The sequence below is a fragment of the Neodiprion fabricii genome, chromosome 5 (genome assembly GCF_021155785.1).
Source record: "Neodiprion fabricii isolate iyNeoFabr1 chromosome 5, iyNeoFabr1.1, whole genome shotgun sequence".
NCBI lineage: Eukaryota > Metazoa > Arthropoda > Insecta > Hymenoptera > Diprionidae > Neodiprion > Neodiprion fabricii.
This window is the reverse complement of record NC_060243.1, coordinates 20912970-20939095: the sequence shown is the minus strand read 5'-3', so window position 1 is coordinate 20939095 and position 26126 is coordinate 20912970. Positions and strand designations below refer to the sequence as shown.

At 38.3% G+C, this 26126-nt stretch overlaps 1 protein-coding gene across 7 annotated transcripts; it reads left to right on the top strand.

Annotated features, from left to right (window-relative positions):
- The first annotated feature begins 1182 nt into the window (after nt 1-1182).
- Nucleotides 1183-25796, top strand: LOC124184080 (RB1-inducible coiled-coil protein 1). Of its 7 annotated transcripts, XM_046573479.1 has the most exons (13): nt 1184-1339; nt 1773-1855; nt 6165-7247; nt 9550-9758; nt 12579-12867; nt 13315-14293; nt 15696-15916; nt 16003-16150; nt 16592-17089; nt 18368-19105; nt 19636-19983; nt 20457-21404; nt 21887-25796. In XM_046573479.1, the coding sequence occupies exons 3-13, from the start codon at nt 7180-7182 to the stop codon at nt 22067-22069; spliced, it is 4629 nt and encodes a 1542-aa protein (XP_046429435.1). In that variant the 5' UTR covers nt 1184-1339; nt 1773-1855; nt 6165-7179; the 3' UTR covers nt 22070-25796. The 7 variants fall into 7 exon arrangements, with proteins under 7 accessions (XP_046429439.1, XP_046429435.1, XP_046429434.1 ...); XM_046573483.1 differs by lacking the exon at nt 1773-1855 and having other exon boundaries at nt 1183-1339; nt 19636-19923; XM_046573478.1 differs by lacking the exon at nt 1773-1855.
- Nucleotides 25797-26126: the final 330 nt, after the last annotated feature.

Below are 26126 nucleotides of genomic sequence, written 5' to 3'. Positions count from 1 at the left end.
GACAGAAATAGTTTTGTTTCAAAAAAAAAGTTGAATTTCATATTTTCAGCTTATAATTAGCCACATGAAACCGTCGGAGTGTCTAGTGTACGATGATACAGGAGCGAATTCGATATGTCTACTTGAGATGTGGTAAAATCTAATAGAAAATGAGATCTAAAGAATTGTTAAAAATTCCTTCGAATTGACAAAAATAAATGGGTAATATACGATCCAGGTTGCCTCCAGAGGGTGAGGAATTGTGTTTCACTTTGCGATGACACATCTGTATAAGTAAAGTCTGTCACGAACCATAAAACCATATTGAAACTTAGTTATGTAAACAAATAAACAAACAGCAATAGTTCTCCGTTATCATTAGTCGCGCATACATATACACCTCAAATCATAGACACCAAATACTCGTAAAATATTGTAACTGAATGTTACGTACGTGTAAATACTTATAGTGCGCTATGTGTAATGTCACGCGCGTTGTTTCGTGGTATGTGTCACATGGATGCGTATAACAACACGATCGCACAGAAATGTGAAAATGACGCATAGTCGTTACATCCATACTTATTGTTAGACCTGTAGTACATGTATATTTACACATGTATATGTAAGTATTTATATTATATGTATATCCCTCCTCAAGCCCGGAACTGCGAAGTGTGTACGGACAGATTCGATAAGCGGTTCCTCAGCGCGCCACAAGATGGCGGTCTAACCAGCTTTCACGGAACTTGAGACGACCGAAACTGTTGACTTTATTGATGATTGTCGAATATTTTCCGATGATAGTGTTTCAATCTTGTTTTATTTCTCTTTTCTACGATGCGAAGACATTTTATCAGTCCAGTTACAATCGAGCATGATTCAAGAGAAAAACAAAATAACATTTACGAGCAGAACTGCGCGAGGTTCGTTAGTTTCAAAATTCTTGCCTAACGGTTATGAGAGCCGGATTAGTGTGGGTACCATGGATTATATCTGTCACGGAATGCTTAGGTAGAAACCCTGCAAACGAGGGTTGCAAACCGTGCAAATGGGGATCTGAGAAAAGGACGAAACTGATTGCTTTCGAACAATAATACATCCGTTGCATAGCGCATGCGTTACAAAGTTGGATTCCGCGCAGCAGGTAGAACGCCGACCCGAACCGAGTCTCGACAAGACTCGACTCGCTTCGACTCGTTGTTCTCGACAACGAGTCGAGTTTTGTTGGTTGCCAGTTGCTCCCTGGCAATCAGTCGAGCTGTCTCGGTTATTTCGCTACTTGTTTACACCGTCGTCTGCATATGCGTAGAACCGTAGACAACAGCCGCGTATCGGCCAATTGAGAATAGAAATGAGGGTATTCATTTTTCTTCATTGAATTCAGTAATTTTTTTCTGGTATTTTATCACCGCTGTGTGGTTTTTTTTAGTTTCTGTATACTCGTATAACAATCAAAAAGCACCAAAGTCAGCTACGAACGAATCTCGTTTGCGATTCGATCCGTTATTTGTCAAATAAACAAACGCTTGCGCAGCGTCGGTTTATTTATTTATAGGACTTGTCTTCTTTCACGGTATTTTTCGTTGTTGTTGTTGCTTCCACGTAAATATTGTGTTTAACGACGATGTGTGTATAGGAGGAGTAGTGATTCGAACTCGAAGTGGAAATAGCGAGTCAGTTGTCATTACAATCGTTATTAATCAGTGCCGTGTTGGAAATAAGAATCCAATTTTTAAATACATAGAAAAAAGTAGAAAAAGATTCGACAGTAATCGATTGAACGTGTGTAGTTTGACCGACCGATGTTCCAACAAAACAGAAGAGGAAACAAACAACAAATCGAGCCAACATAAACAAACTAACATCGAGACAGGTAACACGCATCGTTCTCCTGTTCTGTGCGCAGTGCAGCCTTACGGTGTGTAGATTCGGCATCAATGAACCGTGGCCAATCTTAGATCAAGCCGATAAGAATAGCTGGAAAAATGTCGGAAAAATGGCAGTATGAGTGAGTAGCCGAAACAAACGGAGAGTGGAGCAGTGAATTGAGGCAGTTGCTGGGCATCGGATCGGCTGAGTTTGACTCGCAGCTGAGCGGAGGGAAAGTGGCGGATCGTCGGAGCTCAGGGGGAAGAGGGAGACTCGGATTGCCTGGTTGCCAGTTGGCTGGCTCTCTTTGTTCGGGTTTGGGTTTTCCAGCTTACCTACCCGTTGCACAGCGCAACGCAGGCAGGCGGGCGGGGAAAGCAAACAGGGTCTTTTTCCCAACTTCGATTGTTATTGTTCTCCTTCTTCCTTCTCGCGACTGCACTGTGTTATGATTTTACTCCTCGCATTCAAATGTCAGATTCGCGAAAAATGGTATGAGAAACAGAAAAACCAAAAACTAAATGTAATCCGATGTATTATACCTGTAATAGGAATCGCTCAGTTCTTAAATATACATGGCTCTTTGAGTACATACATAGTTGCTAGACAATTGATAAATAAAGGAGAATCGTCGAAGGCGACCTTTTTCTGAAGCAGACGAGTAAATAATGAAGAAGAACCAATAAGTTCCCAAATAATATTGATTTTTCTTCAACTCCCATGTTAGAACAATTCGGAAAATTTCGGTATTGTTTAATCGTAGTTTGGGTGATTCAATTTTTGCGAAGAAACGGAATGGTGGCCAGCATATCTGCTATGAAACTGTCAAGTGTCCATCCACTTTTTTCCGACTTGAGCTCGTAAAGAAAACTTTTGAAACGACCGGACTGGTTTCAAACGGAATAGCGAGGTTGAGAATCTGAGCCGCAGTAATTGTCAGAGTTTTGTTTTGCTGAGCAGCTGACTACTGACGTTCACTCTTATACCTGCCCCGCTACCTGGCCAGCACCAACCACTGTTGGCTGTCTCACTTCGTTTGGCTCACTTGGCTCACATTCAGCATCAGACAGACACTATTACATTGCACCTGTGATAGTATCTGGCAGAAATTATGATATAATTATCATCAGAGGAGCAAAAAGAAGAAGCGAAGTACCGTGATGGTGTTTTGTTCGTTTTTCTTCCATTCGCGTTCATCATCCTCTACTCATCATGATTATTATATTGAATGATAATAATAATAATATCAGTTACCGTGTAAAGTTTTTTATTCTTTTAAAATTCATTAACGCCGGTACAACGATTACCATTTTAATGATGACAGCAATTGTGATATTTGGATGAACGGCTGATGTGCAAAAAAATAATCGAGTAATAAAAAGAGGAGATCGAAAATGTGTGGTTTCTCAAAAGTTTAAAAATAACAACAATCGTAACAATAATAACAATGATAATATTAAGAAACTCATGTGCGAATTGTAGGAAATAGATGTTGAAAAAAAATGAACTTTGAGACATCAAAATCAAACTCTTGATAGAATTTCCGCCGATTAAATCAATTAGCGTGTTTTTCCGGTGATGTAAACCTCCGTCTCAGCAACCTTAACCTTAACCTCAACTGCGTTGTCGTCATTATCGTTGTTGTAATCTCTTATCGAAATAATAAATACGAAGGCATCATGCAGATATATAAAGGTATGATAGAATTGGTCGTGATTAAAAACACCTCTGAAATTACGCACATAGTGTAGTAGTTGACTATTGTGGAGAGATGGGAAAACTGATCGATGCATTGTGGTATTGTTGCTGTTGCTGTTGACGACATTGGAAACATAGGAAACGTGGTGAAAATGACGTGTGGTCAACAACTACGAGTAAATATTTACAAATCGATAGACGCATGTCTATAAATCCAAACCGAATATTGAAAATAAGAATCAGAATATTTAAGAGTAGAGCAAAAAACTATGAAAGTAAAAAAGCAATGGCGATCAGATAAGAGCTAAACAGGTAGTAACACTCAGCCACAGAGTTTGTTGTACCTATTGCTACCATCTCTGACTTCATACCTTCCTGCAAGAAAAAGACGACGGCGTTGCCACCGCCGCAACTGATGAGGTCATGCCCAACGATCAACCTCGACGAAAGTGGGGGAGAAATTTGCCAACAAATTTACAGCTCAGTTTGCGTCAGGCTTGTGGAATAGCGGAGGATTCTCCCTCCCCCCACAAAACTGTTTCATTAGTCTCAAATACGGGCTTTTTATCGTTAGTACTGGCAATGAGCTGACTTCAAGTCAAATCAAGCCCTTTCTGCTTGTGTTTTTTCCTTAGCTTCTTCGAAGTTTGGAAAACGGAAACCGAGATGCGAGAGAGACAAAAAAACAACATCTCTTGGTTTTCCGATCATTAAGAAGGAGAAGAAAAAAGATAAAATGCAAACAATAACAAGAGTCGATGTAATTTCCGATGTACTAAAAGATAATTCGAAGTCTGCACGCTGCAACGTTTGAAATTGGAACGATGATTGAAACCAAGTGTAATTCCGAAACCGGTGAAATACATTGAATAAATTACACGTTCCGCACACATGCAGTCTCTGCATCAGCATCAACAACACAGCAATAGCGATGCTATAGGTGTATAGTTGATTATAGGAGGTGGAGTCCTTTGCTTTTCTTTTTCATCCTCTCGTTCGTTTCGCGATGAACGGGAAGAAGAAGAATGAGAAGAAGCTGAGCAGAGCTCAACGCGGAAACGTTGTCGAGGAGGTCGAGGAGGGGGAGGAGGAAGGATTGAAGAGCGCGAAGCGCGTTGGCCCCGCTTTTCCCCCACCATCCTAGGATTTGCAGCGAGTTCAGGCGAACGGTTCGACTCAGCTCTCCGTGGTGCTTCCTTCGTTTTGTACATCCGTTCTCGTGATGGCGACGAGCCGACAACCAGCCAGCGGCTGTGCAACCAGTAAACCGAAGTCGGTTTGCCAGCTGATCGGAAACTCCGCGCGTCATCGCGGCTCTGCCTACGCAAAACGAACACAAGCACCTACAGCGAAATCACTAGTAGGTATATTACTCGGTCTGGTTGATTTTGCTTTCGGTGCTTGTGCCTCGTTTTCGGGTTCCATGGACTAAAAATTTTTGTTTTCATAATTGCTCGAAAATTATAAAAGGATCAGTATCTTCGCTAGAACGTTTTGAGTATTTGTCGAATCGCAGGAAAATTTGATACAAGGAAACTATTTATTTTTATCATAGTTGACGTCTTTAGTTGATTATCTTTTACGAGTGAGTGAGGTCTAATAAATATTACTTTATATTGTTCCACTAATATCAAATTATGGCAATAGTTGCACAATTCACCGTACGCAAAAATAGATTAGTAAGAACGAACACATGTTTGGTGGATTTTGTCGTTACAGCTACAAAACTGATGTTCATTCTTTACTCAAAACTAATGATACTTTACGGGTATGGAGAAGTACAAATATTGTTGAAGATTGTGCATTTAGATAGATAAATAGGTAGATAGGAAAGGCCCATCAGAAAACTAGTATGTCATTGCTCAAAAACGATTGTGAGCGAGGACAGAGTCTGACCAGCAGTCAACGTACGTTGAAACGAAACAACGCGTCCGAAGATCGCCGAAAAAGCGAGGTATGAATACCTATCGCTTATCTTCAGATTGTACGTGACGTGTGCTCTTGCATAGAGGATAGAGGATAGCGTATTAGTAGGAGATAAAGACGTGCGTAATCAAGAGTTTGTGAGGTCGTCGACAAGAGGATTCGCCCACTTCTGCAAGTATAAATAACATAGAATAGATGAGCTTCGTGATGGAGGAAAAGAAAGAAAAAAAAGGCAATTACAGTGAGAAAGAAAGTCAATAAATAAACAGCTGACATCGTTAAGGGAGACAGCAAAGAGAGAGAGAGAGAGAAAGAGAGAGAAAGACGAATGGACGAAAGACTCATGTGTCGTATCGTAATGTCATTGTGAATCGCGTAAATCATATTCACATTGAATAATTCTTATTCCTCTTCTCATATCTCTTTTGCGTCTTCTTATTTCACCTAAGTGTATAAAGTGTATCCAATTATTGATGTACAATATATAAATCACAATACGGCTTGTGTAAACGCGTTATTTCATCTTCCTATCGTTTAACGTTGGTGCTGTATTATTTTTTTTGTTCACTTCTCATTTGTGAATCGTCGAACGAGTGTAAATAATATATAAACCTTTCTGCAAAATAGAAAATAAATAAACATACTCAAATTATAATCATAGCGTAATATGTGTCTTTTTTTATTTGCAGTTTCCGAAGAGAAAGGAGAGGAGGACTAATAAAAATTGTGATACAAACAATCCTCAATGTGATAATTGCCAGTGAGAGAATCATCCTAGGAATCGAGAAAGTGTACTCGAATGTTGAGTAATTCACGAACTCCTGATTGGAGTATGAAAATAACAGTTATATAAATAAGTTAATCAAATTGGTGAAAATATTATATGGAACAAAGAATATTATTTGTCCCGGCTTTATTGTCCGTGCGAAAGAAGACTAGGATCAGGACAACAAAAAGGGTGAGAATGAGGAGGAGGAACACTGTTCAGGATTGATTCTTATGTCGTCGTCATACTACGCCATAACCTACCCCTAACCCCAAAGAGCCACGTCTTCTCGCTCCTCCTATTGCACTCTATTCGCGAATAGTTGTACAAATATTAACAAGTGTTGTTGACGCTGTGTTTTCATAAAGAAGAGTGTGCATACGGTAAATTGGCGGTGAAAGAAGGAATAAGGACGATAATAATAAGAACAATAGTAATAAATCAGCAACAACAGCGACAGCAGGAAGAGGTGAAAGGGAAGGAGACGTTAGCGGATTTCTTCTGATCAATGAATAACAGCACAACGGGGGCCGGCCTCGCGGCTGCTGCTTCTGCCACTGCTCTTCCAGAGGAAAAACAAGAAGTCGAGATTCGGCCCCGGCCCAGCTGACTACTGGCAACGCCGGTTAACGTGCTCGTTATTACCACAGCCGTCGTTAAGATATCTTCCCCGATACTTTATTATTTTCATCCACGCTACTGCTCGGTATAACGGCGACGAGAGGACATGCAGCGACGGTAGTGCGAGAGCAAAACGGAAAAACGAGAAGAAGAGCGAAAACGGCAAGAGAAAAGGGCGCAAACGGTACGAAAGAGCTCGAAACAGAGAAGAATCTGAATTTGTTACATATTTGGTCCATATCTATACATATAAAAACTTGTGTGTATATATACACCTGTTATCGTTGACTCAACACTTGAAGACACAAGGCGCAAAGATGCTTTACGTATTTCACGTTGATACCGGAACGACGGTCACCTTCGACATGAAGCTGGCCCTTGAGAGGTAAAGTTCATATTCCAATTATTACTCTAATTACAACGTTACTGCTCGTTTTACGTTGAAACCACGTGCCGAATGCTGAAATTTTTAATCGAAGGAGCTGCTTTTGTGAAAAAAAATTAATTGGACGTGAGTGGAAATAAGTAACATTCCACTCGGTCGGTAAAGACTGAGTGTAGCATCCTCTTGAGTAACATTTCATCACAGAACATATGAATGGTAAATGGAAGTCGATCCGATTTGGCGTGTAAGAATTAATTTTACACAGTCCAATTGGGTAGAAAGAAGGGTACCGATTTGATTTGGAGTTGTAAATTCCTTCAGAAAATGGTTTGTTAACTTAATTCGTTGTTCAAATTCCTATATTTCCTTTATTCTCCAGTCGGTATATTTTTGATAATTCTTTAGTCCGATAAAAAATGAAATGGGGTTCTTGGTCTTTTCACTTATCTGGACTTTCTGCTACGCGCTGGTCAAGATTGTGCATACACAGCGGTTGATTACTGCATTTTCAGAGTATGTGTGCATAGAGTAGAAAGTGTAAAGTACAGTGTACAAGAAAATTGTAGTCGCAGCGTGGAGAGCTTTTAGTTGCTTATCATTTCACTTGGTTGTTTGTTCATTAGTTCAATTTTTTTTCTAATCGAACTTCCAATCACCCGTGCATTGTGGTTCGTTTTCTTCTCTCTGTCTCTCTTTCTTTCACTCTCTTTACACTTATTTACTCATTCTCTTCCACCTTTATTCGCAATTTCATTTTTGCCACGCGAGGACGGCTTTGGCAGGTTCTTTTGCACTACTCCTCGTGTTGCCTGAGTTGGCGCAGTTGTTAGATGGTGCGTGTCTTCGTTATACAGTGCAGTAGGTTGAAAATGCGTAGAATAACACGGTCATTGCAATCATTATTATCAACAACAACGTGATATACATCCCCGCATTAAGAACCGATATGAATATTCATATTCCACATTACAGTTGGCTGCGGTATAAAACACAATAAAAAAAAATTGGTGAAAAAATTCATGTATTCAAGGTTAGAAAAAAATACATTCATGGCCGATTACTTTTTTCTCTCTTATTTTTTGGATTCTTCGACAATTTGCTGGAAAAACAATCGGGCAATACTTGAGAAATATTAAAAACTGTCACGAATGCAATTACGCAATTCGCTGGAATTTTTTGTAAACGCGAATCGTCTATTGTCTGTTTTATAAGCCTTAATTCGTAGATGATGAGTCAAATAATCAACCTACAGACATGCAGAGATAACGAAAATGGATCAAACGTGCCCCGTTTATTTATATATTTCTTGTTTACTTTTTTTTCTCTCCGTCGTATGTTGATTTTATTAATTTTGACGCAGGAGGGGGTTAAAATAAGCGCAAAGAAAAAAAAATTGCAATATGCGCCACAAGGAAAAAAGAATTGGGTCAAACATTATTATAGTCGGTCAGGCGGGCGGTCGGTGTCTCGTCTACTGTGTTGATTATCTGTGCGACGAGCAATAATAATAATGGCAATAAGCTCTTCTACTCCTTGCTGCGTCTAGTCGTCGTCACTTTGGGCCAACCAAGTTACACCCACACACACACACGCACACACACACAACCGTTATACCATTGCACATTTGCATTTGCTCTCATTTGAATATAACGTACATACTTATTACCCATGCACACTGACACACGTCACTGTTGTGTTGATTCGCACTGCACGCTGCTTGCACTTCTAGAACAAAAAATATATGTAAACGCGTGTGCAGTATATTTGTAATAATAAATATTATTATAATCATTCTTGCTGGAATGTATTGTACAAATCGTTGATAAATACAAATCATGTACAGAAAGTTTCTAAAAGACAAAAAATGCTATGACATATTCCATTAGGTGTTGATCTTTTACTCATTTTTCATTGGTTGCTGCGTCATATTTTACGTTCGTAATTATTCTTTTTTTTTTTTCAAAGTCTTTCTATTATAATCTCGGAACGAAACGAAGAGAAATGAAAGTAACAGCTGAAAATATTGTATTATTGTTTGTTTTTTGAGATTGTTACCTTTTATCAAAACGCACGAGTTTCTGTTCGTAATATTTATATATCCACTGTAAAATTACTCTAAATCCTGCATATTTCAACTAGAATGCTAAAAAAATACGTAATGAAGTATTAAGAAATATAGCTACAAAGGAAAAAAAAGCATTAGGAGAACGAATGTTATCTTGTTAGATATGAGTTAATATTGTTAATTTATGATAATAAAGTAACAAGAGATTGACAGTCAATTCTTACTGTATTATCACAGTGTCGCTCAGCTGAAGGAGGCTATAGAAAGAGTATGTGGAGTGGCAACCGAACAGCAGGTCCTGCTCGTGAGCGGGGGTGAAAGTCTCGAACCGAATGCAAGGGTCTGCACCTATTCCGCGGGGACGGACACCAACCCCATTTACCTGTTCAGCAAAGCGTCGATTGAGAGTCAACAGCCTCCCGTGCCGAGCATAGAATATGGCTCAGGTAAGATTTGAGATGATGCAAAGACGAGCATGATTTTGCAATACGCGTTCACTGTCTATTTATATTCGTTTAAGTCAAACCGAAAACAGCACGGGCCGAGAAACGCTTGAGGGAATTTTCAATGTCCCGAGGATCGTTTAGAAAATTACCATGCTTGATGAGTGACTATATCATTACTGGAAGAGATATTAGTCTCATAAGTTATGATAATCGATTGTTCTTTTTTGACAAGAAATTCTCATTAAGATTTTATCTTTGTTTCAACGGCGAATTTGATTCTGAATTTGATAAAATGATCTTGTCGGTTTGCCCACGAAAATAGAAAATAATTCAAATCAACAACTACCGTTCGAAAATAAAACTGTAAACTCGGTAAGTTTTCGACGCTCTTTTTTACCTTCTGCGTTCGTGAAAGCCGTACGGTAGTGTTATTCCGAAAAACATATTCAAATACGTAATACTGGTATGTTGCATCCTCCTGCCTTTGTTGACGGCGGAAAAATAGAAAGAAAAACTGAAAACTGGAGTCAATATTCTTATTCTCGTATCTTTGACGATATGGATACCAATTATTCTTTAATTAATCATATCGTAATGATGATAGAAGAAAGTGTAAACACTGTGTGGAGGTTTATTGTCGCCTGCCCTTTTTTTCCTCTTTTTGTGTTCGACTGTTCTGCTCTGTATCGATAATCTTCTGTGATTGCTGTGAACAAATTTTATTGTCTAACATTTTTCAATATATTTTTTCCATTCTTCTTTTTCTTTTTCTCATTTTGTCGTACGATCAATTAATTTTATTGCCACAAAGGCAGCTTGGGGGGTGGTCGAAGAAAAAAGTGAGAAATATTTACACTTTCAATTATATCTTGTCACGGTGCTTTATTTTTAAACACTGCTATGTTTTTTTTTTTTTCTGCAATGATTTGTAACATACATCAATTACACAGGGAAAAATACAGATTCTCTCATGCAGTCGCCTCCTGCATATGATATTATTAATATTACAAAAGAGTTAAAAACATCAATAAATGCGTATATACAGTTTTTGTTGAACAAACTGTCTCAGTATATCGGTCGAATAGAACCAAACATAAAAAAAGTAGTTTACGACAGTAATTGGAATATTTCGTCGAAAGTTGAAGAGTTGGTCTGATTTTAACTTTAACAGAATAATGAGCTGAAGAGAAATAACGCTAATAAAATTTCGTTGTAATGGAATTATACTCTAATTCGTATACATATCTTTGAATATTCACTGATACAGAAAAATTTTATTGGTTCATAACCATTATTTACGCACTGTATCTTCGATTAACGATGATTGATGAACCGAATTGAGTTTCTCAGTCAAGTTTGAACCATTGTTGCAGACAGAGTGTTTTTTACTCACTGCAGTCGGAGTAATGTGACGAATGAGGTTGTTAAAACCACGTTTTTACTCGTTTAGCTGATTTTTTTGACTATTCTCTTCCTTTAAAATTCCAATTCCGGGTGGAATTTCTCTGTTGGAGTTTAAGCGAAAACCGGTCGGCAATGAACAATGACAATAATCTACTCGTACCTAGACTGAAAAGCTTTGAGCCATCTAAAACCACTCTGATGTACTTGTTTATTTACGATGCAAATATTACTATGATCGTCATCATAGTAGGCAAATCGTGTAGTGTTGATTTTGATAAGACAGCAGTTCTTTGATCAATCGTTCTTCCCACAATTTAAGTCAAATGTTAATCTTTAACAGCGTCCTTGAAACAGAGATTATCTATGTAAGTTTTAGAACGTGTTATACTTCTAACACACACACACACACATACACACACACAGGCACGCACGCACGCACGCACGCACACACATGTATATACATATACTGATAATGCAATACGGACATCGTTTTCTCTCTCTCTGTCTGCGGTCCGTCTGCCATGACGTTGTTTTACACCTTATCTCTAGGTCGTACGATTAAAAACTTTGTCTCACTTATCAAACTTGTCGAAGTCTTACCTCTTGTCCCTCTTTTTCCGACATACACTGAACATCTGGATATATATATATACATATATATATATATGTATATATGCTTGTTCGCATTTTCGTTTCCTCTTCCAGTTTATTATCGTCTTCATAGTTATCTTAACCCCCTTTTTTCTCGACGTTTTATTTTTCTACCTTCTGTTTACACATGATTTCAATATTCAGTTATTATTTATTCCCGTTACAGTGACTCGAAGCAGAGTTTGTTTTTAGAATTTTGTACCTACTTCCGCTACTCGAAATGTTCAATTCTCCGATCGGTAGATGACAAAATCTTGTTGAAGACTAACTAATGTCGACTATGTGTACTCATACGGATCTAAAATTTTATTTATGTGTATCACCTGTATTTAAATCCGTATCTGTGTATTAAAAAATTACAATAACGTTCTTCGATCCCCACTCAAATCGAATCCTTCGCTATTAGTCATGTAGAGATGAACAAATATATACGAAATTCATTACCGTCGAAAGGAAATAAGCGAACGGTGACGAAACCGTGTTACCTTCTTGAAGAAAAATAAATTGAAATCAGAAAAGAACCTGAAGAAAAAAATTCCCCAGAAAAAAGTAAGAAAAGTCGTTAAGAATAAAAATCCCTATATCGAGGCGGGAAAAGTCGTTCTGAATAAAAATCCCTATATCGACGCGGAAAAAGTTCTTAAGAAAAAAAATCCCTATCCAAAAGTGAGAAAAATCGTTTCATATTTGAAACAAAAAGCTTTGTAGAGAACGGCAAAGCGACATATAGAGCTAACATATCTCTTTTATGGGTAATTTTTTCAGATGTAGATCTTCAGGGGCAGATCGAGGCATCGTTGGTGATGCCGGCTACGTATCAAACGGTTGTGGCGAGAGCGCAGCTGGGTCAACAGTGCTGGACGCTGGCGAGGAACCAGACAAGTGTTTGCGAGAAGCTCGTCCACGACCAGCATCTGCAGCAGCAGGGCTGGGCAGCGGTGGTCGCGAACCTCGAAGACATAACACAGATGTTTCAATCGAGGGCAGATCTGCTCCAACAGAGCTTCACTCACTACTTGACGGAACGGCAGCAGTACATCGAACTCTTGAACAAGTAGGGCTCCTCAGTTAAGGGGGTATATATGAATAGTCGGCTGGAAAACTGGGGCAATTTTGGAAACTTATATCTCGACATTCAATTATTCGATTGGGATTTATTTTAACAAAAAGTATGTAGATGAAGCTATGTTTACGTCTTTTAATTTCTTACGAAGATTAAATAGAAGTAAGCATTGTTAGTAACAATAATTTCAACCATTCTGCTTGGTGCCGTGTTTTGCGTTACCCTTGTTATTTCAAAAATGGTTCATCCGATTGACTAAATATTTGATGACAAAATTTTTAGATAGTTGGCTCTCTTTGCCACATCGCCCAGATTTGAATTCCCGACATTGAGCCACTTTTTCAGTCCGCTTCATATAAGCATGCTTAATCTGATCTTCCTACTAGTAGAAGTTATGAGTCAAGTCGGATGCTTCACGGCCCAAAATCCTTATTACAGCTTCAGTGAGGACCTCGGCATGCTCTCAAAAATCCCCATCCTCCCTGCGCTTCGGGCGCACGCGGAGGGCTTCCTGAGCCCCGAAGATCAAGATGACGCTGAGTTGGGAAGCAACAGCTCGACGACGAGGGCGGAACCGTCGAATGACACCGAACGGGGTGATCAGGCATTGAGTCTGCTAAAGTGGATATCGGCAAAGGACAATCAGAGCAGCCTCGAGCAGGTCGCTGAGCAGTGCTCGAGGGGCTTGGCAACGTTCGACGAGCGGGTGATGGAGTCGCTGAAGTCTGAGGTGAGCAGCGCCGTCGAGGCGGCGAACAAGCAGGACTTGAAGGAGATCAAGGGGCTCGGGGAGCGGCTCTACGGGCTGGAGCAGCTCATGTTCGAGGCTAAAAAACTGGTCCAGGAGCAGGGCGACCTGGCGCAGGCCTTCCTGCAGAACCAGAACAGGGCCAGCAACCTCGGGGACGCAAGCATCCTTCCAGACCTTTGCGCGTCTCACAAACGGCAGCTTCAGGTCATGCTCCAGAACCACAACCACCTCCGGGACATAAGGAGACGATGCACCAAGGCGAAGGAGGAGCTCTCGGTGAATCTTTATCACCGATTGAAGTGGATAATGTACGTGGAAAACAAAATGATGGAGGTCGACGGGAAGCTCATCATGTACCACGAAAGCCTTAAGCGGCTCAGACGCCATCTTGATGTGCTTCAGCAAATAAATCTCGCCCCTGAAATGTATATGACCGCCGTAGCCGAGGTTGTCCGGCGCAGGACGTTCTCTCAATCTTTTCTCGTGTGGGCCAGTAATCTCGCGTGTCAGCTCCTGACTGTTCATAGCGAGGAGATCGCCAGAAGAAGGGACTTTCTGGGGAAGTTTGAAGGGCACTTTTTGAACACCCTTTTCCCTGGACTCGAGGATACTCCCCCGGATTTCGCCACTCAGGCTCCTTCTGTTTTCGACAGTGCATTGCCAAAGGTAAGGATTAACGGGAAATCGGACCTTGCTATCTTGCCGCAGGTTGGGTGAGTCGCATTTCACAGTTTCTTCTCCTGAATAACAAAATGGTATTCAAACTCAAGGAAATCAGCCAGTTTAATGTCACGAGTATCTGGTTGGTCTCTTAGAAATACAAAACATAGTTTGGACCGATTGTACAGTAGCGTTCCATGACCTCAAGCTGGTTGAGAATCAGCTGTAAGTATATTTAAATTGTTTACGAACTTACCTTGATGACTACCTTACAAGCATGATCACAAACTGTATAATTTTCTTGAAACTGAAGAGATTTCATCACTTCAAAAGCGAGATCACGAGGTACAATAAACCAATATGAATCACAACAATTTTAAATACTCGAGGGCCAAAATAAAGACACCCGTGTTTTGGCGTTTCGCGTAATGGGCATTTATTAGGTTGAAAAAAACTGGAATATTGTGTTCGATATCATCCGGAAAGTGATAAAATTTATTGAGAATTTTCTTGCATTTTTATTTGGAGCCATTTTGTTTTCAAGAATGTCATTATGAAATGAAAATTTTGTTGCCTATAGGTCAAATATTCTAGCCTGCCTGCAGTTACCTAACGTTGTGTATAAAATATTTAACGAAATATGAGCTAGTTGAAAAAAACTATTTGGCATGTTTTCAGAAGATTAATAGCAAAAAAGAACGATTTTTGGAAGACATCGAAAGCAAGTTTGAAATATTTTTATTCTCATCAAAAACTGGCTATTCAGTGATAACCCGAAACACGGGTATTTTTATTTGGGTCCAAGACGGTAGTTAACATTCATTTTATTGAAATTGATCTGTTGTATCGCGTGATTTTCTATTGTCAGGAGAAGAATAAACTGTGTATTACGATTTCTTGAATTTGTTAGGAAAGCAGGATGGTCTGGCACACCTCGCATGGTCGAAAATCAGTTCATCAGTTCCCAAAAATCGGAAAAGAACAGAAACGGATTGAGAATTTCAATACGATCTATTCCGATTTCTTTGTCCAAACGGATGTTTCGTATTCTTTGAAAAGAATTAACTCGGGTAGAAAGAATTGAATCGGTTTGATAATTATCATCCCGTATTCTAAATGAATAATTGAAACGAACAAGCTATTAGAGGTGGCATTGTCGCGAATATGACGGGATAGGAAAGAACAGATAAAATCAATAGAAACGAATAAACAGATTAAAACGAACAGTGTCTCATTGGAATAACTCATGCTTAATTCGGAAACTTAATGATATGGGATTCATAATTCTGCTAATCGTTCCGTTTCTATTCTTTTCCGATCGTTGGGTTGTGAAACACTTTCTGATCACCTCCGTTGTGGTCAGCTAATGAATTCGTTCCTTTTTTTCACCCATAAATTCAACAAACAGCTAACTTCGCACGATATGGAATCGTTGAGAAAAACTTTGCCGGATCTTGCCCTGGCAGTGTCTACTCCTGACCTGAACAGCATCACTCAATTCTTTCTGTCGAAAAGTCTGACCGAGGGAAGCAGCATCGAAGGCTCAAAGGACAAGGAAAATGAGCAGGACTTAACAAACCCTGACGATAAAAATTCGAGCCCTCTGAGGGCGCCGCTTCTCGGCGATCGGTAAGCTACTCGTTGAGCGATTCACCCTGTGAGGCAATTCCAAACCTCGAGAGAAAAGCATCAAAACTATTTTCATCTATTTTCAGTGGCGGGGGTTTCGAGTCTGAGACGGATACCGAAGAGTTTGAAAAAATCGGACAACAGGGTCAGACGATAACGGAGCTGAAGCAGGGTGGAGTCAATCTGGAATCATTCGACGGTGACACGGCGTCGGATAAGAAAAAACGATCAGAGGTTTGTCCCTCGCAGAGCGTATCCCTGAATTCTTCTTGCTCTTCTTTGGTTGGATCGTCATCGTCGTACCGATCTCAAAACATCAGCACTCAACCCACGATTAACAAAAACCATAATCAAATCCCCAGCTCATCGTCAGTCTGTACGCCACGCATCATTCATCCGGTTTCGTTCGATAGCGCAAATAACTCTTTCACTACGCCTTCTAACCATAATTCTTCGAGTTCCTCTTCGTCCCATTTTTTACCCGGTGCACCTCAGACAGCGAGCGATCGCTACTTCTTAATTCTTAGTCCTCTAGCAGAGTGTTCGGAAAATGGAGATTCGAATTTCCGCCCATCATCCGTATCATCGTCATCGCCAGTTCGCTGCAGCTGCAATTATTCTTATTCTTCAAAGGAAAATGATCTTGATTATTATTGTGATAATTTTGGTAATCAGTTAGCCTCCGCTGCCGCGACGACGTCAACGACGACGGTTAACATTCAAGATCATCACCATCATCATCATCGCCGTCGGTGTCACTCGACGAAGAGCAACAACACCAACAAATCTGCTGCTGCTACTTCTTCTTCTACTGTTACTCATTCTCCCGATGGTCATAATCATCCCGATCCCATAAATAATCCTTCCTTAAACAATCCCGCGGTGTGCGACGGTGGCGGAAGTGGAAACGAAGGTTCGGGCGAAGCTTGCGGACCAGGATCAGGATCAGGATCAGGATCAGGATCAGGATCAGGATCAGGATCAAGATCGGGAACCAGAGAGCAAGGAGGGCACCAGCTCGACAGTGCGGGGAGCAGTTCTTCGTTGGAAAATGGAATCGGGGATTTCATGGGTACCGAATTTTATATGGACGAATCATTGCCCAGCAGCCTTAGTGAACACCCGGGTCCAAGTGTCGATGTTCATCATCAAGCAATCGTTACCCTATTACAGGTACTTTGCTTTAAAGAAAAAAGAGTCAGTAACAGCAAAGGCAACAAAAAATTAGACGCCTCTTATTAGAATTGTTTTTTAGTGAATGAGTATTATTATTCTTCTTATTATTATTGACTGAAGTTAATTATCGTTGAGATTATCAGGTATCATCGTCTACATCATAATTATTTCCTAACGACAATCTGTATACTGCAGTATTCACCGGAATACAATCTTTATTGCTTTGATATTTCCAAGTGACTTAGAAAAACTAAACACAAAAAAAAAAGCTATCTTCAGTCAGTAGGTATGTACTACTTGTTCATATTTAATTTCTGTACTGTGTAATATGCAGACACACGCTAACCTTTTTCCATCCACCATGTAACACAGCTTAATCTCAAAGCAATAACACCACTCTACATCTGCTTTCACACTTTGTTGCCTAAAATTCTTGTAAAGAAAGTATTACCTTTTAATTTGAAGCTTTTTTTTCCTAATTGGTTTTGCAATTATATTGTTAATCGGTATTTTGTCTTTGTTATTTTGTTTTATTCATTGTACGATACTTTTATTGTTATGTTTCGAATAATTGATTCAATTAACTTTGACGATTACTTTGCTGCTTGTGCACTTGAGAACTTTTTTTATGTAACCCCGTTTGATTTTCAGTTGTATATTGTAGTTATATTATTATTGCTATTATTGTTATTGTTAAATATGTGCGCAGCTTCAGCTACTTTTAATTTTTTGTTTTACAGGTTAAAATAGCTGCCGTCGCACCCCAGAAACATGAACAACAAAAAATAAACCTTCCCCATAATATTTATTCCCCATACTCGTACTATTCGTTGTGTCCTACATAAAATAACATAATTTTATGAATCATAAACTTTCGACGAGTAACGTAATTATATATATTATAATACCATTGATTATCATTTAACGACAGATAAACAAGGTTGATACTCCACAATGCTTTGAAACAACTTAACACAGCTTTCATTTTCCGAAATTCATATTAAAAGAATAAAATGACCACCACGCATCAAATTCATATTCGAAATTTGAATTGCTGTTCATCGATTTATAATAAATTAGGCCATTAAAGTGTTTGTACAGATGTCTTTGATCAAATATTTCGCGACTTAATTCGATCACAGAGAGAAACTAGTTTCGAAATTAGTAGTAACAGAAGAAGAAGAAAGTGTAATGATCTGATCAAGTAACTTAAGTGTCTAGCAAATTTTGGTAATCGAGCCAACCGTAACTCAGTTTTGCTTCATCATTTTTTAGGAGAACTTGGGAAACACGCGGGAAGAAGTCGAACGGCTCCAGTCGATACTTCGCTGCATGAAATCAGTAGCAGGCGAAGCTCTGCTGGCTTTACGTCAGGAGTTGGCGATAATAAGGGAGCGCATGCTGATAGGGAACTCAGGGCTGACGGAGCTGTCGGAGGATGTGAGACAGGCACTCGAAATTCACTCTAGAGAATGCGAGAGGACGCTGCAAGAGCGAGAGCAGGAACTGACTGTCGACCACGAGCTGGAAATGGCCGATTTACGGAAGCTGATGCAGAGTCGCGAGGACGACATCCGTTCCCTCGAGCAGACGATCGTCGAGAAGGAATCCGAGCTCTCGGAGCACGAGAGACTGCTCGCTGCTCTGCGCCAGAAGATGGACGCTGACCAGACAGAGTTCCGCCAGTTTCAGTCCAGGATCTTAATGATGGAAGAAGCCATCGAGAGGGCCAATATGGAAAAGGATATCGCTCTCAAGGAGAGCCAGCAGGTGAGTAAGGCCGAGATCGATGCACTCAATGCATCGCTCGCTGAAAGCCAGGAAAGGGTTGGACAGCTTGAGGAACGCCTCAACGCTATTGGAGCCGAACACGAGGAGGCCATCAAGGCTGCCACCGAAAAGTACCAGAAGGTTTATAAAACGGAACTGGAGAACATCAGGAGTAGGTTTAAGCTCATGGCAGCGTCGACGATGGAAAGAAGTCCGAGCGATTCAAGTCTTGAGAAGATCGAGGTGAGGCTTTCTCAATTTTTTTTTCTCAACACCCTTTTAACACAAAATGAAACTATAGATTTTTTTAATTTAGATCGGAATCGATAAGGTTCTTTTTACCTGGAAGTTGGTCAAATTTTAAGCAGCATCTGTCGAAACGTTTCCGAGTTATTCGAAAAAATGTACATTTGTTAGACAATAATTAAGAATTGGATGAATCGATTTACATGCAACTTGGTCCATTAGTTCAGCTTGATTCGATTTAGACCTGATTAAATTTTGAAGAAATTCGGCTAACATAAGCCGATGTCGAGTTATGTACAAATATTTACACTTCTCTTTTCGACGATAACTCGAAATTGGATGAATCTATTTAGATAAAAGTTGGTCCATTGGTTTGGCTTCGTACAACTCGAAAATGGTAATATTTTGATCAAAATTTGCTGAACCATGTAAAGTTATTTGACGAATGAACAATAATCGGATTAGTTGATGAAATCTACCTCTTTGATCTAACGACCTTAAACCTGCTTTTTCATATCGAAACTTAGCGTCCTGAAATGATTGAGCTTGTCAACCACGAGGCGATTGTGGCAAAGTTGCGGGAGGACATGAAGACTGAGAGGACGACAGCCATTCGTGGTGCCATCGAGAAGGAAAGATCGGAATGTGCTGCCAAATTGGACCATGAACTGAGACTGGCCAGGCAGAGAAACGACGCCGAGAGACAGGTCTGGTTCAATGAAGCCATGCGCCGGGTGATCGAGGAGAAGGAGAGGCAGCTCGAAACTCATAGGTCCAGGGAAGCCATGCTGTCCGAAGAGTGTGAACGCTTCAAGGTAACCATCAGGAGGCTCACCGAGTCGGAGACCATGATTCGACAAACGCTTACCGAAACCGTAAGCATTTTAAATCATTCATGTCAATTGTAGTTTTTCGGTGTAAATCAGAGATTGTTCGGAACGGGGCGATGTATGCTTTGATCAAATAAACTTTTTCTGAGTTTAAATCGAAAGGCACCATTTGATGGCACTGCAGGCATTTCACGGTTTCAAAATCACTCGTATTTGATTTTAATAGTCTATTCCTTCCTTACTTTGTATCACGTATCAATTTATTGTAATAAAATAAAAACCTGACCGCTTGTATAAGGTTTTCTGTATCTTAAATTTGATATGTTTGACCTAAAACGACCGGCTAGTCTTTCGACGCCATGTTGTTCAGCTATACTCATGTTATGTTGGACCTCAAATGAACCTTTGTTTTGTTATTTTTTGATGTTTGGTTCCTACACGCGATTGATAAAAAACAAAACGTTTTTAAAAAGTGGAAAAACAGATGTAAATAAAATCGAGATAACTATTTTTGTCAGGTCGAGAGTCTTGAGGCAGATAAAGTAAGACTAGAGGCGAACATGGAGGCTGATAGAAACGAGTTGAAAGACCGTGAGGACAAGTTGAAGGAGTTGGAATCCGAGAGAGATAAATTGCGGGCGGAGCTGAATGACGAGCGTCTGAAGATGAGCGAGGGAGGTGGGTGCTTGGAGGAGGCTGTGAAGATGCTGGAGGCGAAGAACGAGAGGCTGGAGACGATAAATGCGGGGGCTGACTCACGACTGCAAAAGCTGGAGGCGGAGAAGGACAAGCTGAAGGCAGAGCTGGACATCCACAGAAAAATTGACGACATCGAAGTCTCGGAGTCCAAGAAGGTACGGCTTGAGTCAGAGCCAGACCTCCACGAATTGATACGGCGACTCGAGCTAGTCGAGGGCGAGAACAAGCGGTTAAAATCGGAGATGCGAATCCTCCACGAGGGCAGAAGCATCCTTGAATCAAAAGTCGAGGCTCTGAAGTCCGACAATGTCGCCCTGAAGATGGAACTCGTCGAGGAAAGATCGCGGCGCCGGAATTGCACCGGCGAGGCGATGACCGCCTCCGTTGCTCCTGATCCTCGCGAAAAAGACATGTGCGCCTCAGTCGCCGTGATTCCGGAATCTTCGAGCCGCGATGCCGCGACGAGCCCCGAACCCAGCAGGCGAAAGTCGTCGGTCCACGTCGACAACAAACTTACTCGCAGCACAAGAAACCTCATCCAAGAGTCAAAGATCAGCATCTGCACTAGCAATCCAGGCGACATCGTCCTCGTGCTGTGGGAACCTGCTTACTCATCTTACACAGTACTTCAAGAAACCGATGCAATATATTTCGTGCACTCCGACAGTATCGTCCTTCTCGATCTGAAACTTAATCCCGACGGCACTCCGAAGAAGAATCACACAGTTGCTGAGGTTGTCAAAAAAGAGTGGTGCCTCGCGAAAAAGGTGAACAGAATTTTGGTTAGAAAACTTTATTAGAGATTCTGAAATTTGAGTTGTAACAGCAACATCGATTCACATCTAAAAGATGCCATGGTAGTGGAAAATGTGCGATACTATCGCGTCGTATTTCATTTTAAAAGTCTTTTTGTGACCAATATTTTTCTCCTTGATGATCTTAATGCATTAGAATAGAGGTTTATTCACTTGCACGGTGCTTTCTGTCCTTTTATATTCGTGTTATTCACCAAATACGATCAGCTGATAGCCGATTTCCAAGCCATGTTTTCTAGCCGTGTCCATATAATATAAACCCTCCTAGTTTAACAGCGACAGAACACGAATTTTGATTACCTGGTATTCAATTTAAAGTGAGATAATCCATCGGATTTCTCAACGTTATCAAAAAAATCCCATTCCGTAATGAACTTGCCATTGTAACATAGGTGTTAATTAACTATCATGTGTGCATTTCCTTGATTTTTCAGGCAAATAACCGATATAAAGTTGAGGAAGGCAAAACATTTTATCGGGTTAAACTTAAGCCATATCAGAAAGAGACCAGTAGTACTTACACTGGAAGTAGAGTCAGCAGTAGCTGTCAGACGAGCGAGGCATTGATGAAAGGATCTCCGTCATCGTCTCATCAACATCAGCCTTCATCCCACTGACAAACGGTAGCGTCGCATCCCGACTCAAGTTCTGGAACACGATTAAACTGGTGTAATGATACAGCAAATGATTATCAAGTTAAAACTATGGTATCACCTGTAACGAGAATGTCGAAATTCTTTGAATTCATTAGTATATCTTTGTCTGATCAGCCTATTTAAATGCCGGGTGATTGGCACACGAAATAATAATAACAATAACAAGAATAATAATAATAATGACAATGATAATAGGCAATTGAGACGTACTATTGGTTGATTTCATAGGATGTTCAATCATTTCTAATCGATATGGAATTTTACCGTCACTCATGCGTGAAGAAAACGAGTAACGCGATATTTAAAAAAAAAAAAGAAATTCAATCATCAACATACCAATTTGGTGCTGAGATTTTTTTCAAAATTTCTCGGGTCTGATAATATTTTTGTTTGTTTCTAATCGGACGTTAATTATGAGTAACAAAAAAATTATAAAATTTGAAAAACAAGAAGCGGAGAAGAAATAAGAAGAAATTAATTGTTCAGTTGAAGAATTATAATTGAAATAAGAAAAACGAACATATTCTGAGCGGGTTTTCTTTTTCTTCGGTTGTTGTCTCCTAAAGAATGAACGAGGTTGATGAATCCAGATTCGTATTTATACATACCAAACGTGCGTGAAGTCTTGATGATAGAATGAATTCTATTATACAATATAATATTATTACTATATTGTACCTAGATGATGTTAATCAATTGATTACCTATACTTTTCGTGATATAAAATATTTTAGTTGTAATATGAATAGTAATATTAATAATAGGATACATAGATAAGAATATTAAACTTTATGATAATATTGAAGATTTGAAGTAATAATGATAGTGGTGATGAATGAGTAAATGATACAAAATTAATAATAATAACAATAACAATAATGATAATGATAATAATGACAAAGGTATGAAAAATATGATTATTTGCGTATTCAACTTGGAAATGAGCCTAAAAAAAATAAACAATAGATGAAACGAGTAATCCGGAGGCGAGTGAATACCTACATAAAAAAAGAGGAAGATACGTAGACGTTTAACACGGGACCTAAAAGCAGATAGCTGACATACCTATTAACATAGGCACGGCGTTTTATTGTGATACACATAAAATACAACATATATATACACCTCTATCAATAATTTTTATCACTATACCATTTGTAGATAAAATAATATTAATAGAAAATTGAATGACGTAAAAATTTTATATTGCGTTAAAGAAAAAACTTACTGAAAGAGGGTTAAAAATTCTTTCAACCTATTGAAACATCGCGCGCTGTGAACGAAGCTGCTACAGTAATAGCAAAAAAATATTAAGAAAAATCTCATTGATTCTCTGCAATTTTATGTGGTAACAAATGGCAGTGAGATTAAACGACTAATAAACACAATTAAACAAACGAACAAAAATAATAAATATATGAATGTACGTTACGTAATTTAAACTGATGAAATAAATACAAAACGAATCAAAACATCGTTAATTTTATAGTTTAATGTCGCACATTCTTGAATGTTCCGTCTTCTTCGATATAATTGTAGATGATAATATTTATGAACGAAAAACAAATCAAACAATTCTGACGTGTTTAATTTACGTTCATTGTAGTTTATTTCCATATTTTCGAACGGGAAGTGAATAAAATGTACCGTCAACCACAAATATAATGTTGATAATCATAATGATTGATATTGATACGAAGGTAATTAAGAAAGTTTTGTGATTCAATTAATTATAGTTATTATATTATTACATTATATTGTGTAGTGTGTTAGAGAAGTGACACTAACAATAATAATGATAATAATAGTAACAATAACAAGTTATGTTATATATACTTTATTTTCGCTCTAAATTTCTAGTTGGTAACAGATATACCCATAAAAAATGCACACACAGGATGAAATATGCAAGAAGAAAATCATATTCTATAGCGATATTTGTAGAAATATTATTATTCTTATTGAATAAAATAGGTACGTTCGTGTATTTTAGTGATTTTATATTTAATATTGCATAAATAGATCATAAGAGTTGTCAAACTATTTTGGTGAGATACGATAGAAGGAAAAACACTTTGGTTTTGTCTATAGTTCACAATTATCGATTATAAATTACATTCAAATAATCGTATAATAACACCCAATTTTTTCATTATCCTCTAATAAGCCGAGCCGTCGAATGCAAAGTCGCAGAAGAAGAACGAGGAGAAGAGAAACGAGGATATAACTGAATTTAGAAAATAATGTCATTCTCCCTCCTTTTTTTTTTTTTGGTTCCTTACTATTTTATTTACTGTTATTCCGATGTATTTCCTACAGGATTTGTCGGATATTCTACTGAGAATTCGGCAGTTAATCGTTCTGTATTTTTGTTCTGTAACAGAACTGTTGAATTGACACGGGGTAATATTTTTTTGTCGATTTGATGATCAAAAAAAAAAAATTTTTCAGTTCAATCCATTGCGTTATTATAATTACTATTATTATCAAAATCCTACTGCTAATCTAGCTTGAAAAATGACTATCTTACGAGAATTAATCTAGTATAAAACGTAAGTAACTAATTAGCATAAACATACATATATATATATATAATAAGTATAATAAGGTATAATAAATCTATGATGAAACATAATAATAATATACTAATATAATATCTAGCGATTGTACATAAAAATTACCTTCGATACTAATGTAATGAATTACAATACCAGGCTTGAATATGCGATGTGATGAATGTGTGATCATAAGTATTTACGTAAGCACTGTATGCATATGTACGTGCAATAATTGTGTACAATATCGTGGCAGCTGCTAATTAAATTTATTCATTCGTCTTTTTCTTTCATAGAAAAAAGTTGTTTTTGTTCCATTTTTTTTTTTTTGTTTTTTTTTTTTTTTATAAGAAAAAAGTACCACAACTGTGTCATTATTATTGATATCAAATATATTGTATCTGATAGCAGACATGCTGTGTAGTAACGAATTTTCAAATCTAATTATTACGATTTATATACACCATTTATTACAGACCACGTGCGTAATATATGGTAAATTCTTTATAAGTTAAAAGAATCATTTGCTTACACGAAAAAAGAAAAAGCCACGTGAAAATAGAGAATTAACTGCATAATATTTACTGCAAATGCCTAAATACACCGTAAACTTGATGTAATTGCGTAAAATAAAAACATACATACATATGTATCTACACGCTTACACCTAAATGTCGATTAGGTAGTAAGTTTTATCGATTTTAAAACGTAAGAAGGTAAATAGATCTAGTTAGGGCGAAAGTATAGTTCATTCTAATTACATTATACATCAAATATTACATAAGTAGTATGTAAGTACTTACTCGACAGTTGCAGCGTACGTTGGTACATACGTGTGAGATGGATAAGGAAGTAAAATATGGTGATTATTTTTTCATATAATTCAAAATATCTTTTCTATGTTCCTTAATTTTTTACTTATATTTTGCATTCACTTAGTTTATGTTCTACATTTTTTTGTTTTGCAAACTGCTTTATTGATTCATGTCCAATTGTCAATCTGGTTCAAATTTATTGATGATGTTTGAAGATTGAGGGGAAAAAAAAAAAAAAAAAATTTGAAATACAAATTAGAGATAAATTGATTTATATTGTCAAGAAACCGTTTTGTGTAATTCCATATTCTATAATAGGTGTAAGTTATGATATTGTATCGTAGATTGAATGATTGAATGTAATTGTTGAAACGACGAGAATTCATTTTTTATTTAATAATACCATATGATTATAATTCTACATTAAGATGATATAGGATAATCAAAAATTATTGGGTGATAAAAACACGATAAGAATAATAATAAAGAAAATTGCATTTTAAACTGCCTCGTTTATTATTATTTATTGCGGTTCTATGTGGGCGTGATGAACCGAGTTTTTGGTAAAATTTTTATGTCGTCCAAAATCATGACGGTGACATCACGTGCCTTTCAATAGTTGTTACAGCACAGAAATTGCAAAAATAA

Bases quoted from the DNA above. Each gene is read 5' to 3' on its own strand.
- LOC124184080 (XM_046573478.1), top strand. From the start codon at position 7,180: ATGCTTTACGTATTTCACGTTGATACCGGAACGACGGTCACCTTCGAC. The intron at 15,917-16,002 runs GTAAGCTACTCG...ATCTATTTTCAG, and splicing joins GCGCCGCTTCTCGGCGATCG to TGGCGGGGGTTTCGAGTCTG. The intron at 19,106-19,635 runs GTGAGGCTTTCT...ATCGAAACTTAG, and splicing joins CAAGTCTTGAGAAGATCGAG to CGTCCTGAAATGATTGAGCT.